Raw genomic sequence first — 18,636 nt, 5'->3', positions numbered from 1 at the left:
GACCTCCGTCACTGTGAACAAATGGTATATAACAAAGTATTGAGATTAACTTTTGTTTTTGTATTTTTGACCAAATACTTATTTACCACCATAATTTGCAAATTAATTATTTAAAAATGAGACAGTAATTTTCTGGATTCTTTTTTCTCATTTTAACTCTCATTGTTGAGGTATACCTAAGATAAAAAAATACAGGCCTCTATCTTTTTAAGTGGGAGAACTTGTACAATTGGTGACTGACAAAATGCTTTTCCCCCACTACGTGTGTGTGTGTATATATATATATATATATATATATATATATATATATATATATATATAATGGATTAGATTTATATCACACTTTTCTATTATTAGATACTCAAAGCGATCAGAGAAGTGGTAACCCATCATTCCATCATTCATTCACACACATTATATATATATATATATATATATATATATACACACACACACACAAAGACATGCACCTGGGGATAGGTTGATTGGCAACACTAAATTGGCCCTAGTGTGTAAATGTGAGTGTGAATGTTGTCTGTCTATCTGTGTTGGCCCTGCGATGAGGTGGTGACTTGTCCAGGGTGTACCCCGCCTTCTGCCTGATTGTAGCTGAGATAGGCCCCAGTGTCCCCCGCGACCCCAATAGGGAATAAGCGGTACAAAATGGATGGATGGCATATATATATATATATATATATATATATATATATATATATATATATATATATATATATATATATATATATATATATATATATATATATATATATATATATATATATATATATATATATATATATATATATATATATATATATATATATATATATATATATATATATATATATATATATATATATATATATGTATGTATATATATATATACATAAACATATATATATATATTTTTTTTTTTTTGTGTCTATATATATATATATATATAATTTTTTTTGTCCATTTGGCCCTGCGAAGAGGTGGAGACTTGTCCAGGCTATATATATATATATATATATATATATATATATATATATATACATACACACACACACACATATATATATTAAAAATGAATCTACACGCAGCCATTTCTGTCTAAATAGTGAATACTGATGTAAATGTGTTTTGGTGGTGGTAGTGTTGTGATCTGGAGCTGCATGAGTGCTGGTGGTAGTGGGGAGCTGTGGATCATTGAGTTTAAACATAAATTCCAACATGTACTGTGGCTAGGGATGGGTACTTAATTCAGTACTTTTATAGGCACAGTGTGAAGTCTAAGCCACAGTGCGTGATGGAATTCATATTTCCACTCAATGATTGACAGCTCTCCAGTGCTGGCAGCCGTCAGGCAGCCCCAGACCATGATGCTACTACCAACAAGACCATATTACATTTGTACTCACTTGTGTTGCCAGCTACTTGGAACCATAATGGCTGTGTGTTGTTTTTTTCATTGGGTAGTATCTCTATATATGCACTATGAGACGTACACTGACTACTATATAAAGTATATCAAAGTTTACTTTTCATGGCATTATTTCTTGAGAATAAAATTGTTGCAGAAATGCAAGTGGTGTCGTCACTTTAGTGTGACGCTGTAAAGAAAACAACTTTTCAGTGTTCCTTTTGAATATTGGGCTGCACTTGCCCTATGCCAAATCTCGCTTCAAAGTGTGTCGCTTCACTCCATTGCAGTTATTCTTTTGTTTTTTTAAAGCATATTGTACCTACATTTGGCCTAAATTAAGCATTTTCAAGCTCAAAAATGGCAAAATTAATCAAAAATATAAAAACTACAGTGACATTGGCCTCTAGATGAGTACAAACGAATCAGGGCTGTTCAGTTTTGTGGCTGCTGATTTACTCAGCCTCAAGTAGCATACACTATATTGCCAAAAGTATTTGGCCACCTGTCCAAATGATCAGAATCAGGTGTCCTAATCACTTGGCCCGGCCACGAGTGTATAAATTCAAGCACTTAGGCATGGAGACTGTTTCTACAAACATTTGTGGAAGAATGGGCCGCCCTCAGAAACTCAGTGATTTCCAGCGTGGAACAGTCATAGGATGCCAAATGTGCAACAAATCCAGTTGTGACATTTCCTCGCTCCTAAATATTAAAAAGTCAACTGTCGGCTTTATTATAAGAAAATGGAAGAGTTTGGAAACAACAGCAACTCAGCCACGAAGTAGTAGGCCATGTAAACTGACAGAGAGGGGTTAGCGGATGCTGCTACAGAGCTCCAAACTTCATGTGACCTTCCAATTAGCCCACGTACAGCATGCAGAGAGCTTCACGGAATGGGTTTCCATTGCCGAGCAGCTGCATCTTAGCCATACATCATCAAGTACAATGCAAAGCGTCGGATGCAGTGGTGTAAAGCATCTCGCCACTGGACTCTAGAGCTGTGGAGACGTGTTCTCTGGAGTGATGAATCAGGTTTTTACATCTAGCAATCTGATAGACACAACAGGGTTCGGAGGATGCCAGGAGAACGGTACAGTTGTGCAGAGTGTGAAATTTGGTGGAGGAGGTATTATGTTTTTTCAGGAGTTGAGCTAGGCCCCTTAGTTCCGGTGAAAGGAACTTTGAATGCTCCAGGACACCAAAACATTTTGGACAATTTCATGCTACCAACTTTGTGGGAACATGACATGACTGTGCACTCGTGCACAAAGCAAGGTCCATAAAGACATGGAAGACAGAGTCTGGTGTGGATGAACTTGACTGGCCTCCACAGAGTCCTGACCTAAACTCGATAGAACACCTTTGGGATGAATTAGAATGTAGACGGAGAGGCAGGCCTTCTCGGCCAACATCAGTGTGTGACCTTACCAGTGCGCTTTTGGAAGAATAGTCAAAAATTCCTATAAACACACTCCGCAACCTTGTGGACAGCCTTCCCAGAATAGTTGAAGCTGTAATAGCTGCAAAAGGTGGACCAACATCTTATTGAACCATATGGGTTAGGAATGGGATGGCACTTCAATTTCATATGTGAGTCTAGGCAGGTGGCCAAATACTTTTGTCAATATAGTGTATGCCTGCAACCAATTAACAGCGATAAATGAGCAACTGTTAAAGAACTAAAAAGCAAACCATAATATTATACCACCATGGTGCAATCCTGACATTTATCAGGTTTCCTTTGGGGTAGTTTTTCTGTACACATGCCAACATTCCAACTCATAGCAACATCTTACCAGCAGCAGTTGTGCCCCCTGCTCATTTATCTCTGGAACAAAGTCAGTAACTGGACGGGCCGAGCAAGGGGGGAAGTGTTTCCTTGAAAGTGTCACGTCAGTTGGCCACTCCTCCTCTGGCGGCAGACCAATAACTCTGCAATGAAACGCCATTTTTCGTCCAAATGTGAGCACATGTCACGCTGAGCTAACGCTGCATGAATGCATGACTCACTCAAAAATTTTCCCGAGTTGGTCCACTTCAGATTCTCCACAGAACAAGGGCCTGAGAAGAGTAACAGAAGCGGCGTTAAAGACAACAACGTGATGATGAATATGGGCTTCATCTCTGAAGGTGTTATTTGAGTAGGAAGGCAGACGGCAACAAGATAACCCGCAGGCAAAGATTAGCAGTTTGGAATTTGAAGTGTAACATTGAATTGTGGCATGTTGCCAGTGCAACGATGTGGCACATTTTTAGCACTATATTGAGTAAAGCAAGGCTTACACTGCTTTTAGGTTTCTAGATTGTTCACAATGCTAAAAACATTAGGCATATTGAGTAAAGAACTAGAAAGCATATGGTGGTTACAAGATACATGGAAAAATAATGCAGAGTCACAGTCTAATTTTATTCATCTAACATAAATCAATGAATTATTGCTTAGTCCTTATCAGGCATTTATTTATACATTATGCAATGTTTTTCCCCATTTTATTCATATATATATATATATATATATATATATATATATATATATATATACACACATCAGGGGTCGGCAACCCGCGGCTCTTTGGCCACTCTGATGTGGCTCAGCTGCACAATTGCCGACCCCCCCGATTGTTATGGGGGGATTCCGGTTCTCGGAGCCTCTTCCGGACATCACCCGGGGTCAACATTTTTCGATTTTCACTCGGACAACAATATTGAGGGTGTGCCATGATGGCTTTACTTTTAGCGCCCTCTATATTTTGACGCGTTTCACAAAATAAAGAAGACAATGGGAGTCGCAACCATTCTCGCAAATAACCGCTGGTGGTCACCCATATAACAGTAATAAGGGCGTGCCATGAAGCCATTGCCTTAAACGCCTTCTACAACATGTACAGACTTCTTGCCAGTCCGGTAACATGTTGTACGTGGCTTCCGCAGATACACGTACAAGACTGCAAGGCATACTGGGTGACACAGAGTACACTGAAGGTTGTGATATAAATAACTTTAACACTCTTACTAATATGCACCACACTGTGAACCCACACCAAACAAGAATGACAAACACATTTCGGGAGAACATCCTCACAGTAACACAACATAAACGCAACACAGCAAATGCCCAGAATCATTTGCATCCATGACTGTTCTTGACTAAATTATACACCCCCGCCCACCTCAACCGACGGGGTTCGGGGGGGGGGGGGGGTGTATATTATAGCCTGAAATACTCATGGATGCATAGCACTTTGGGTAATTGTTATGTTGCGTTTATAATGTGTTACAGTGCGGATGGTCTCCAGAAATGTCAATCATCAGGAGATTTCTCCTGATGATTGAGGGAACCCCTCATGAAACAGTTCTGTAGAGATGAAGTAGTCTTGTGATTTTTCCCACACCTACACACACACACACATATACATTATATATATATATATATATATATATATATATATATATATATATATATATATATATATATATATATATATATATATATATATATATATATATATATATATATACATACACACACACACACACACACCTACATACATACAGTACATACATATACACGTACCCCCTTAATTACTGCATTAGCCATCTATCTAGAATAGGGGTGTCAAACTAATTTTTAGATCGGGGAAAAATCTACTCCCAAGTGGGCCGGACTGGTAAAATCACGGCACGATAACGTAACGATAAATACAACGTCAGATTGTTTTCTTTGTTTAAAAATACAAAAAGAACATTCCTGAAATGTACACATCATAATGTTGTTGTTTTTTTTTACACTTACATGTTGCGGTTAATAGTATTCGATCTTTATTCGTCGTTATTTATGCTTTCTGAATTAATTATGTGATAATGTTCATCAGTCAACTCATTGGTGTTAATTTCCAATATATCAAGATAAAAAATAATATCAAAATCAAATTACAGGATGTTATTTATGTAGTTTGCTCATTTTCATTGACTGATGCACTAACATCATATGTGTTTTTTTTTTTTTACATATGCAGCATAATCTACAAAGATACAAAGAATTGCTATTGCAAAATCTAGCGGACACATTTAAAACAGCAGTTTCTTTCATTTCAATTTCGGTTCATTTTTATACTTAGCAAACTCATCCTGCGAGTCGGCTAAAACCTGTTCGCGGGCCTGTTCCGGCCCACCTGTCTTACGATTGACACCCCTTAATCACTATAAGATGTCTCACTTTAAAAAATGCTATATATTAAAACATAAGAAGTAAACAAACTCAGTAAAATGAATGTGAAAATAGGAACAGAGTAAAAGTCATAATTTGTAGCTCCACCAAGTCCCCTCATCAAGTACACTAAAATGAAATCTCTAATGAGATCCAATACAATCACTATGCCATAAACACTGCCTGGAAAGATAATTATTATTGATTGATGAACAGCAAATTTTAACAATATGTTAAATAGTGTAGAGCAGGGATGTCCAAATTGCAGCCGGGGGAACGATTTGGTCCAGCAACTCAATTTTTATTGTATGCTTTTAACCGAATCTCATAAAATAATAATTCTGTGTTTACATCCGGATAAAAATATGGCTTTCCCCACTGATGCAGGAAAGGATGTCGTATTGTCGTCACCGCACACAAACAACCACCTGCGTCTTTTAATCCGATTGGCATTGTGCTGACTCACTTGCGTTTGAACATTTCCGCAAAGATGCAGCCGCAGCTCCAGATGTCCACAGGTGTGGCGTAGCTCGACTGCAGCAAAACCTCGGGAGGCCGATACCATAGTGTCACCACCTGAAAAGAAACAAGCATGAAGAAAAATACACAACAAGCCAGTAAGAACTAAATCTTCTATCGTCGGCGGGTGCGTGGTCTGCAAAAGAAAATAAGGGTTGAGATCTTTATTTAGTGCAGGGGTGTCAAAATCATTTTAGATCGGGGGCCACATGGAGAAAACTCTACTCCCAAGTGGGCTGGACTGGTAAAATCCCAGCATGATACTTAAAAATAAAGACAACTTCAGATTGTTTTCTTTGTTTAAAAATAGAACAAGCACATTCTGAAAATGTACAAATCATAATATTGTTGGGTTGTTTTTTTTACACTTACATGTTGCGGTTAATAGTATTCTACCTTTATTTGTCGTTATTTATATTTTCTGAATAAATTATGTCATAATGTTCATCAATGTTTGTTGCTGTTAATGCTCAATCTATCAAGATAAAAAAATATCAAAATCAAATTACGGGATGTTAATAGTGCAGTTTGCCCATTTTCCTCGACTGGTGCATTAACATCATGTGGTTTATTTTGTACATATGTAGCATCATCTACAAAGATACAAAGAATTGGTGTTGCGACATCATGTGGACACACTCAGAACAGCATTTTTTTCATTCAAAAATTTCAGGTTAATTTTTATAATTAGCAAACTCATCCCGTGGGCCAGATAAAACCTGTCTGCAGGCCTGAACCGGCCCTCGGGCCTTACGTTTGACACCATTGAATTAGTGTCTCCTCAAAAAACATTAGCATTAACAGTTATGGCTGGAGGCAACCCACTAATGCAGTTTTTTGTCATTAAAATGCATTAATGAACTAAGATGGCAGGATTAATGGACGATGGATGGATTTCCTTTTTTTTTCTTCAAAATGTAAATATTTTTTACGCTATCTGTAGGGGAAAAGAGAGCGCTGCAACTGTGAATCCAGCAGAGGATTGATTGAGAGTTTTATTAGTAAATTGCACAGTCCATTACATATTCCGTACAATTGACCACTAAATGGTAACACTGGAATGAGTTTTTCAACTTGTTTAAGTCGGGGTCCACGTTAATCAATTCATGGTAAAAGGGCGCTGTTTTGCAAGTCCACCCATCCATTTTTTACCACTTATCCGTTTTGGGGTCGCGGGAGGTGCTGGAGCCTATCTCAGCTACAATCGGGCGGAAGGCGGAGTGCACCCTGGACAAGTCGCCACTTCATCGCAGGGCCAACACAGGTAGACAAATAACATTCACACTGACATTCACACACTAGGGCCAATTTTAGTGTTGCCAATCAACCTACAGTGGGGCAAAAAAGTATTTAGTCAGCCACCGATTGTGCAAGTTCTCCCACTTAAAATGATGACAGAGGTCTGAAATTTTCATCATAGGTACACTTCAACTGTGAGAGACAGAATGTGAAAAAAAATCCAGGAATTCACATTGTAGGAATTTTAAAGAATTTATTTGTAAATGATGGTGGAAAATAAGTATTTGGTCAATAATTCAAAGCTCTCACTGATGGAAGGGGGTTTTGTCTCAAAATCTCATGATACATGGCCTCATTCATTCTTTCCTTAACACGGATCAATCGTCCTGTCCTCTTAGCAGAAAAAAAGCCCCAAATCATGATGTTTCCACCCCCATGCTTTGCAGTAGGTATTGTGTTCTTGGGATGCAACTCAGTATTCTTCTTCCTCCAAACACGACGAGTTGAGTTTATACCAAAAAGTTCTATTTTGGTTTCATCTGACCACATGACATTCTCCCAATCCTCTGCTGTATCATCCATGTATCCATTTTGGTACAAACTCAACTCGTCGTGTTTGGAGAAAGAAGAAAACTGAGTTGCATCCCAAGAACACCACAACTACTGTGAAGCATGGGGGTGGAAACATTATGCTTTGGGGCTGTTTTTCTGCTAAGGGGACAGGACGATTGATCCGTGTTAAGGAAAGAATGAATGGGGCCATGTATCGTGAGATTTTGAGCCAAAACCTCCTTCCATCAGTGAGAGCTTTGAATGGTTGACCAAATACTTATTTTCCACCATAATTTACAAATAAATTCTTTAAAATGCCTACAAAGTGTACCTATGATGAAAATTACAGACCTCTGTCATCATTTTAAGTGGGAGAACTTGCACAATCGATGGCTGACTAAATACTTATTTGCCCCACTGTATCTCCAGGTGCATGTTTTTGGCGGTGGTAGGAAGCCGGAGTACCTGGAGGGAACCCACGCAGTCACAGGGAGAACATGCAAACTCCACACAGAAAGATCTGGAGCGCAGGATCGAACTGTTTTGCAAGTCAATTTACATTTCCCAGCACTAAAAAATACTTTGCCACCATGTGATTTAACTATACGTTTTGCAAGTACATTTCAATACAGTGGAACCTTGATTTACGAACCTCTTATCATACGAAACGCAGAATTGTTGTACGAACCTTGTTTCGGTGTACGAACGTTTTATCCACCCATTGTGTTCCTGCAATGCAGTCATTTTGTGCCTGGCAGCACATCCATTGTGGGCGGGCTATTCAAGCTCTGGTGCTCAGTCGGTCAGCAGAGCAATGTTGTCGCTGGCTACTATGCTAATTGCTACTTTGTGTGTATTTTTTAAGTGTTTTTAGCCTTCTTCCAGCATTTTTATAGTTTTGCTAGCTAAGGGAAAAGCGGTAGAAAAATGGATGGATGGATAGCTTAATATGATATCAAAGAAATCAAGGGACAAGCAATGTGTGGTTAGAAAGATTCATGAAGTATCCACAGCATTGTCGACACTGCCTACCCTCCCATTTATTTCCGGCTGCAAGCCAAGATTTACCAACAACATAAACTGGATTTAATTTTTTATTTCTAATCATGGTAGCGACCCAGCTCTTAAAGTAAAATAACTTTGTGATTTAAAACTGAGTGCACCACAAGGCTACTGACTGTGTGTGTGCTCGTCTGCAGGTCAGTTCAGTTGTGTTGCTTTAACTTGGTGAATAAATAGAAAGTAGGCCAATCACTCCCTTGTTATGTTTCTTTGATATACAGTACTGTGTAGCGCTTTATATTGTGTTCAAAGTGTCCAAAGATTTTTTTCAAGACTGGAACCCATTATTCATGTTCACATTGTTTCTTATGGAGAATTTCCTTAATTATACAAACATTTCTATTTACTAACCCTGCTCAAAAACTAATTAAGTTTGCAAATCGAGATCCCACTGTATACAGAGTATGCCTGCAGACTATAGGGTTTTGACTACTATCAAAAATATTTTTGGGCATTTTATGGTTGCATCCATTATTCATGTTTTTCCTCCATTCACAAGGGGTGTTGGAACTTAACGTGGAGGTAAGGATGTAACGTTTACCCGAAGTAAAACTCCCGATGGTTATTATTATCGTTTCAACATACAATTAATCCAATTACCATAAAACCATAATTGATAACTGAAATTTGATGAACTCATGGACTGGTGATTCTGCCCACTTCCTGTAAAAGAAAGCTAGCACTCTGACTGCTAGCTAGCGCAGCTATTCGCTAGCTGGCAACTCGCGCCGCTAATCGCTAGCTAGCTTAAAGGCTAACATGAAAACAATACACATTAACAAAATTACTTAATTTAAACTTGTATAAACTAAGTTATTCAATTGTGCACATCAAAGGGGTAGATATCCATCCATCCATTTTTCTACCGCTTGTCCCTTTCGGGGTCGCTGGAGCCTATCTCAGCTGCATTCGGGGGGGAGGCGGGGTACAGCCTGGACAAGTCGCCCCCTCATCGCAGGACCAACACAGATAGACAACATTCACACTCACATTCACACACTAGGGCCAATTTAGTGTTGCCAATCAACCTATCCCCAGGTGCATGTCTTTGGAGGTGGGAGGAAGCCGGAGTACCCGGAGGGAACCAACGCATTCACAAGGAGGACATGCAACTCCACACAAAAAGATCCTGAGCCCGGTAGTGAACTCAGGACCTTCGTTTTGTGAGGCACATGCACTAATCCCTGTTACACCGTGCTGCCCGGGGTAAATATGAATACATATATTGTGTTTCTGTTGTTTATTTATTACATTTATATACATAAAGCTTGTTTTAAAGATTTCATTGTGAAAGTACTTTTTGAGCACATTAAACAATACCGTAATAATATTGAAAACAGTAATAATTTTATCATATTGTTACATCCCTACGTAGAGGGTTGACTGTGCTATTATTAGCAAAAACACCTAAAGGGGTCTGTGGAGAGACGGAGCCGAAGAGCCGACAGCAGGGTCGGACAAATGCCGGTCCTACCCGATATGGCGGCCAGGAGGGAAGAGGCGGGACGCACTCAGAGCGACGCGCCAGCCAGCCAAGTCAGGTGCGTACACCTCACACCTGTGCTCAATCTGCTCATCTGTTGCTGCAGCACAAAAGAGGGGAAGGAGGAACGATCGGGAAGAAGTAGGCGAGGAAACCACGGCAACCAGACAACGAGCACGACGATCGAGGACAAGAGCGAGATGACGAACACCCGCAGCGGACGCAAACGCCGGACGCCGAAAGACGTGCATCGATGGCAAGGAGGAAAAGCCCGCGCACTGAAAAGTGACTCGACCGAGTGGCCAGAAGAAGACAGAAGGTTTATTGAAATAATAAATCCAAGTCAAACCTGCTATGATGCGTCTTGTGTCCAGTGTCACGGTGAGGACGGCTGGGAGTCCACCACAGGGTCATATTCGAATTTTGTTGCCTAGATTTAAAACACCTTTTTGTTGTCTACATCAGTGTTTCTCAAATGGGGGTACACGTACCCCTGGGGGTACTTGAAGGTATGCCAAGGGGTACGTGAGATTTTTTTTAAATATTATAAAAATAGCAACAATTCTAAAATCCTTAATAAATTAATTTTATTCAATAATACTTCAACAAAGTATGAATGTAAGTTCAAAAAATGAACATCCTATCAAGTACTTGGCTATTCCATTAATTACCATAAACCCAGAGTTTCCCCCCATACCATGATGGTTTGATCCTACCTTGAATTGATTAACGTGGACCCCGACTTAAACAAGTTGAAAAACTTATTGGGGTGTTACCATTTACTGGTCAATTGTACGGAATATGTACTGAACTGTGCAATCTACTAATAAAAGTATCAATCATTCAATCAATCAAACCTGGCGGTGCCGCATGGCACCAACTGTCAATCAACTATCGATGGAGAAAACAATGGAGGCGTGGTTAAAGCGTAGCAGTAATGCAGCTGAAAACGAGGAGGAACATGTGCCAAATAAGGCCAAACCAGAGCCGGCACAATTCAGACAGTATTCCGAAGAATATGTGTTAATGGGATTTACGGCTTCGAGTTGTAACCCCCCCCCCCAAAGGCCTTGTGTTTTTTCTGTGGAGAAATGTTAGCTAACAGCGGCATGAAGCCCGCACATCTATAGCGGCATCTCCGGACAAGACACGCTTGCCATGTCGGTAAGGCACCTGATTTTTTTTTTAAGAGGAGACTAAATGAATTCAGGTCATCTAAAGGCACGATGTTTAAGGCGTCCACAATATCACCAACACTGAGAAGATCCTCAGTGAAGCACACGCTCAGGTTTCTCACTACAATGTCCGTCAAAAAGAACTGCGAAAAGAAGTGCAACAATGCAATATTCAGTGTTGACAGTTGGATTTTTTTGTGGACATGTTCCATAAATATTGATATTAAATATTTATTTTTTTGTGAAGAAATGTTTAGAATTAACTTCATGAATCCAGGTGAATCTCTATTACAATCCCCAAAGAGGGCACTTTAAGTTGATGATTACTACTATGTTTAGAAATCTTTGTTTATAATTGAATCATTTTTTTTATTTTTCAACAAGTTTTTGGATATTTTTGTATCTTTTTTCCAAATAGTTCAAGAAAGACCACTACAAATTAGCAATATTTTGCACTGTTATTAAATTTAATAAATCAGAAACTGATGACATAGTGCTGTATTTTACTTCTTTATCTCTTTTTTTCAACCAAAAATGCTTTGCTCTGATTAGGGGGTACTTGAATTAAAAAAATGTTAACAGGGGGTACATCACTGAAAAAAGGTTGAGAACCACTGGTCTACATCAGTGATTTTTAACCACTGTGCTCCGGCACGGCGTGAGATATTGTCTGGTGTGCCGTGGGAAACTATGCAACTTCCCCTAATTGGTCCAAAAAATATTTTTTGCAAATCTATAATCATAATAATGTGCCATTGTCTAGTGCCTGTGCTGTCTAGAGCTTGGCAGGGTAATCTTGTAATACTCCATATCAGTAAGTGGCAGCAGGTAGTTCATTGCGTTGTCGGAACGCGTCAAGGATGGTTTGTCGTGATCCCAATATGCAGAGCACAGCGGGAGACACTGTGCAGGTAAAAAGGTATGTAGCGCTTAAACCAAAAATTAACAAAAAGGCAAGTTCCGTGAGGAAAAGACTATGTAAAACAAAAGTAAAACTGAAATGGCTACAAAGTCAACAAAAACAGAATGCTGGACGACAGCAAAAACTTACAGCGTGTGGAGCAAAGACGGCGTCCACAAAGTACATCCGTACTTGACATGACAATCAACAATGTCCCCACAAAGAAGGATTGCCTACGCACAACTGAAATAGTTTGGATTGCAAAAACAAAGCAGGTTCAGGAAATAGCACTCAAAAGGCATGAAGCTGCTACAGGAGAACACCAACAAAACAGGAAATGTCACCAAAATAACAGCGCAAGACAGGAACTAAAGCATGGCACACAGGAAACAACAATAAACTCAAAATTAGGCATGGCAACCTGGTAAAGTTTCATTTTTTAAGCTTTTCTGCTGGTGGTGTGCCTCCGTATTTTTTTTTAATGAAAAAAATGTGCCTTGGCTCAAAAAAGGTTGAAAACCACTGGTCTACGTAACATGTCATGGTGGGTCATTGGACACAATTTTGCATAGATTATGTTTTACAGACCGTTTTCAAACTGTTTTCTGACCGCCTCTTCAGGATGTGCAGTTATGTGAGCGGTTTTATTTACGTGACTCCACTTCGACTGAGTCTTCTCTCTGCCAGCCATGTTATAGTTTTAAGCGCTTCAATGTCTACTGACAGATACAAGTAAGAACTGGGGCTGGGCGATATATCGATATATGCGATATATGGCGGGTTTGTCTCTGTGCGATATAGAAAATGACTATATCGTAACGTTCTCACGCAGTTGTTTTTAGCTTCGGGCATTACACTACAGGCTCTTCCCACTCCTTGTGTCTCCTTCTCACAGACAGCAAGCGCACAAACTTACATCCGTCACATTCTGTCACGTCATACGTCACATACATATACGCCCTCGCCCAGTAGAGAGGTAGCAGCGTGGCTAACGTTAGCTGTGATGCTAGCGGAGTGTTGCGAGTGGTAATACGAGAGAAAGAAGGTGCGAATCTGGTAACAAATGAAGGAAAAATTAATTCCCAAGAAAAACAGCACGGGGTCCATTGTCTGGCGGTGGTTCGGCTTCAATCGGGAATATGTCGAAGAGACATCTTTAATTTGTCAAGTGTGGGGCACAAGCGTTGCTACCAAAAGTAGCATTACTGCTAATATGTAGCATCATTTGAAAACTCACCTGCTAATAACTGTTTACTAAATACAGTTTTGGTCAATTAACTTAGCTATGATTTTCTTCTCTGCATGAAAGTTTAAAATGAGCATATATAAATACAGTATGAACAACAATGTTTTAATGTACACACATAGCATCACTATACTGCAGTGATTATATGTATCAAGTGTTCATTCAAGGCTATGGCAAAATACCAAGATGTATATCGTATATCGCGATGTGGCCTAAAAATACCGAGATAATAAAAAAGCCCTAGTAAGAACTATACGCTACTTTGTATTAGAAATGGCAACAGCTGAGGACGCGTGTTCATGAAAGAGCCGGTCTGCCCCCCAAAAAAAGAGGATAGAGAAAAAGAAGGGACTTATTGACTACAATTGCTGAATGCCACAAAGCTCTTCGGGGAAAACTTCACCATATATGGATAATATGTTGCCGTCACCAATTGGAAAAACGTCACTAATTGGGCCAATTCCAAACGGATCGTTTAGCTGTAGCATGCAGGAAGGCTAGATTCTTTCAAGAATACTTCTGCAATACCGGTTTGATTTCAAATGATCCCATATACGCAACAGCAGGTACCAATAGGTAAGAAAAGGAGGTTTTGCATAATAGGGACCCTACTCAGTCGCCTAGAGGTTAGAGTGTCCGTCCTGAGATCGGTAGGTCGTGAGTTCAAATCCCGGCCGAGTCATACCAAAGACTATTAAAATGGGACCCGTTACCTCCCTGCTTGACACTGAGTATTAATGGTTGGAATTGGGGGTTAAATCACCATAAATGACTCCCGGGCGCGGCACCGCTGTTGCCCACTGCTCCCCTCACCTCCCAGGGGGTGATCAAGGGTGATGGGTCAAATGCATAGAATAATTTTGCCACATCTAGTATGTGTGTGACAATCATTGGTACTTTAACTTTGATAGTTCTTACCACGGGAGTGAGGGCCATGTGGCAGCTGTACATACGGGCCAGTCCAAAGTCTGCTAACTTCACCTGGCCCTGGCTGGTTACCAGAATATTCTCTGGTTTCAGGTCTCTGTGCATTACACGGTTTGAGTGCAGGAATGCCAAACCGCACAGCACCTGTTTCATCAGGTCCTGCAAAAAAACGAAACAACTAACCGTAGCACAAATCTACCAAGCTGACTAATTATTGTATGTTCATTTTAAATTGACACTGACCTTGATAATTCCAGGCTCTAACCCCGGAGCTGGGGCTTTCTCCAAATATGTCTTGAGATCTTGGTCCACATGTTCAAAAACTAAAGTGACTTTCGTCTCTTGCTCGGACCTCTGAGTGGCACAGACGTCCATGAGCCTGGCGTAGTAAGGAGAAGAAAATGACTTGCTTGAGAGAGGATTGACAAACACCTGCACAAAATTGAGGATGAATCGTCTTACCTGACCACGTTGGGGTGGTCAAACTGTTCCAGTCGTTTCAACAGAGCCACCTCCCGGACCGTGGAAGTGGGGAGGCCGTTATTGTCCGTCTGGACTCGCACGCTTTTGAGAGCCACGAACTGACCGCTCTCTGTGTCACGGGCCTTGTAAACGGTCCCGTAAGCGCCGCCGCCAATCTCCGCCAGTCGCTCATACTGGATGGTGGTAGTGCTGTGGGCCATGGCGAACAGACTGAGAGAGTAAAGACAGTGATCACATTGTATTATCCGAACTCTGTAAAATCCGTGACCACGTGGCCGCAGCTGTATGCAGGCCCAATATGATGAGGCAACCACAAAAACACGGTTTCAACTTGTGTCCATGAATAAAACTCAAAAAAATTGTGTAAATTAGTCAAGTAAAACCATATTATTGAGCACTTGTTTTTGCCATGGTTTTGTCACAGTGTCGTCACATTATTTCTCATTTGTGTTCGTTTTGGTGCTCTGAAAAGCTTAAGTAAGCAAGCAAATAAACATGACTCCCCCTTACTATTGGTGAAAAACAGTCCGACATGAATCAATAGAAGCAGTTAAGGTAGTGTTGCTGAAGGTGAGCCAACAATGCCGTCAAGTGGCCAACTGACATGTTTCTTGAAGTAGACAAAACCTAGAAATAAGACACATTATTTGTCGTATACATAGTAACTTTCAAAGGTAAATATAGGATTTCACTACATTTTAGAACTATTTTGACAATATTCATTTTGCTGTCAACTTGACTATGTTAAGGATTAGTTGACTAATGGGATTATGAAACAGTACGTGGCTCTAGCCATCATCTTTTAAATTCAGCTTGAGATATCTTTAGGCAAGAGCTTACTAACCATAAAGACAATAAAGCAAGGAGGACTACCGTATTTTCCGGACTATAAGGCGCACTTCAAATCATTTTTTTCCTCAAAACTCGACACAGTGCCTTATAACACGGTGCGTCTAATGTAAGGAATAAATTTGGTTCAGCTTACTCACCTCGAAGCTATTTTATTTGGTACATGGTGTGACCCGTAGATGGCAGTCAAACATAACAAATACGTGTAGATAGCACTTCTTACTTTCTGGTACCTGCTGAACTGTATTTGGGAACTGTAGAAGTCCTGAAAAATTGCGCGGTCTGCCTTTGCAGTCTGTAACGACACCGTAGTCGATAAGCTTCTTCTTTTTACAATATCTTCTTATGTGACATTAATCCTGCGCTGTTACTGTTTCTAATATAAAGTAAAAAAATATTTTAAATGCGCCTTATAGTTCGGAAAATATGGGTACCTTTATTGTTTGGTGAATTTGTACATGAGTTTTTCAATTACACATTTTATTTTTGAATTTTAAGTTATAAAATGGGTCTGTTAGACATTATTTATGTGATTTTAAGCCCTATGTTAATACTAGACTTGAGCCAATAATATATTTTGTTGAACGATATATTGTCCACAAATTATTGCCAATAAAGGATATTGTTAGCATTATTTTGAGACCAAATTCACACAAATGTATTCATAATATAATAATATTAAAAATAATGCAGCAAGCATTCCTTTCAAATGCTATAAACTTTGACTTCTCATTATTTTGTTAGCCATTGTAATTGGAAGGACGATAACTTATTTATCCAAAATAAGTAAACAAAAATAAAATGGACTCAATCTGTGTTAGCAAAAATTGCATTTCAATAAATATTGAGCATCTTCAGTGCAGTTTTTCTCCCTTTGAAAAACTGAGTTGGGTGGTTTGCTTTGTTGCTTTCACTTTCTAATAAATTGGGCATAGTCTTTTGAAGCTCAAATGTTCCCACCCCGCTAATTTGGCTTTGTGGTTATATTTCTACTCTTAACTTTTTGTTACTCTGCAGCGATTCTCACTAGCGATTAGGAAGGCTCTCCCTGTCTGTGCATCCTGTGTATGTCGGCTAGGAAACAAAAACGAAGCCAGATAAACCGTTTACAAAGATGAAATATACAGTAAACACAAAAGTATGTAAAACTGCAAAATCCTACCCTAAGGTTCAAGAACACCCAAAAAGTACAGACATCTAATTAGGTTTTAACATTTGTCACTACTGGCCTCAAGGTATAAGTTCGTGTATGATCATCTGATTAAAAAGAAAATTCTTGTATACACTCTGTATAATTTTATAAACTAAAAGTGACACAATGCAAAGACTGCAGTGTCATAGTCAGAGACTAAGAAGACTGAATACTCTGCAAAGTGAAGGGAAGATATATCTGTGGGTTGTCGACTTATGCATCATTCCATGAGTAAACCAAGAGCATTTTTCAATTGATGCCGGTTAGGTTTGAACAAAAGACAAGCATGCGGTTGCTGGCTCTGTGGAAAAGACGATAAATGACGACAGGTTTCCATTATCCTGGAAGCATGCAGTAAAGAAGCCACGTTTTGTGGCGCAACCTTCCTACTCCTGTTTTTATTTGGAATCAAGAAAATGACAACTAACTGATTCAACGCAGGAAATTCAGCTTAATTACCAAACAATCACTTTTTGCAGTTCCGTAGAGCAACTGTTACCTGCTACAGAGAGGTGCATGCGACTTTGATGGTGCTTCCAAGCCATGCTGGGTCCGAGCTTGTTAAAGGGGGGGGGGGGCACTTGAATTGTTTCTGCAGGGTAGCGTGATTGAAGTGCAGCGCCAAACACTTTCAACATTTTTGTTTTATTATTTTGAGCGCTTCTTGTTTCGTCCCAATTTGTAAAACCCCTAAAAGGCCGCCTTTCCTGGCTTGTTAACAGCGTGTCGGAATGTGACTTCAGCCTGTGAGGTTGCTTCATAAGCCAGGGAGCGGAAATCCTACATGTAATTTCAGGCTGATCGTGAATAGTGCAACCACATTTTTTTAAACAACCTTTAGGATCATTAAGTAGCCTCGCCAGGAGCCATGCTGGATTTACAACCAAAAGGTGTACAGCTATAAATTACGATCACATGTGGATGCGGTAATAAAGAATGCTGGCTCGGAATATTCTGTTTTGGTGCCAAAACCACAGTCATCAAGGCATCAACATAGGTCAAACGCAGTTAACGAGAGGAAGCTATAATTCCTCAATCATGTTCAACACAGCACATTTTCACCCCCAATAGAATGACTCATTGTCTGAGAAGCCAACACTGCTGTCATTCATCAGCATGCAACTCGGATGTTATCTCATTAACATACAAAGGTAAATATCTAGCGTATAATGCATGCTGTTTTATACAGCACTGCCTCTTGCATCTACTAACGCAAGCTTGCCAAGTCCGAGATTTTAAAATTCATTTTGAACTTTTCGACCTCCCGTCCATTCTAAAAACCAGTTAACGTGGCTTGTAGAACATTATTGGCAATTCATTTTTTATTTTTAACATTTATAACATGCAAAACTTCAGACTTAGACAAACTTTATTGATCCACAAGGGAAACTGTTAC

The 18,636-nt window shown here is 39.6% G+C and overlaps 1 protein-coding gene across 1 annotated transcript in view; it reads right to left on the bottom strand.

Moving 5' to 3' along the window:
• The window catches only part of cdk4 (cyclin dependent kinase 4), a 33,078-nt gene that overhangs the window by 10,040 nt on the left and 4,402 nt on the right, over nt 1–18,636 (bottom strand). Inside the window, exons 2-7 of the mRNA XM_061875063.1 lie at nt 15,179–15,409; nt 14,960–15,095; nt 14,708–14,875; nt 6,079–6,188; nt 3,416–3,466; nt 3,202–3,337 (exon numbers count right to left, since the gene is read on the bottom strand). Of these exons, the coding sequence (XP_061731047.1) occupies nt 3,202–3,337; nt 3,416–3,466; nt 6,079–6,188; nt 14,708–14,875; nt 14,960–15,095; nt 15,179–15,399 (822 nt within the window). The 5' untranslated portion in view covers nt 15,400–15,409. The remainder of the gene's footprint in view (nt 1–3,201; nt 3,338–3,415; nt 3,467–6,078; nt 6,189–14,707; nt 14,876–14,959; nt 15,096–15,178; nt 15,410–18,636) is intronic.

The sequence above is a fragment of the Nerophis ophidion genome, linkage group LG16 (genome assembly GCF_033978795.1).
Source record: "Nerophis ophidion isolate RoL-2023_Sa linkage group LG16, RoL_Noph_v1.0, whole genome shotgun sequence".
NCBI lineage: Eukaryota > Metazoa > Chordata > Actinopteri > Syngnathiformes > Syngnathidae > Nerophis > Nerophis ophidion.
This window is presented reverse-complemented; position numbering and strand designations above follow the sequence as displayed.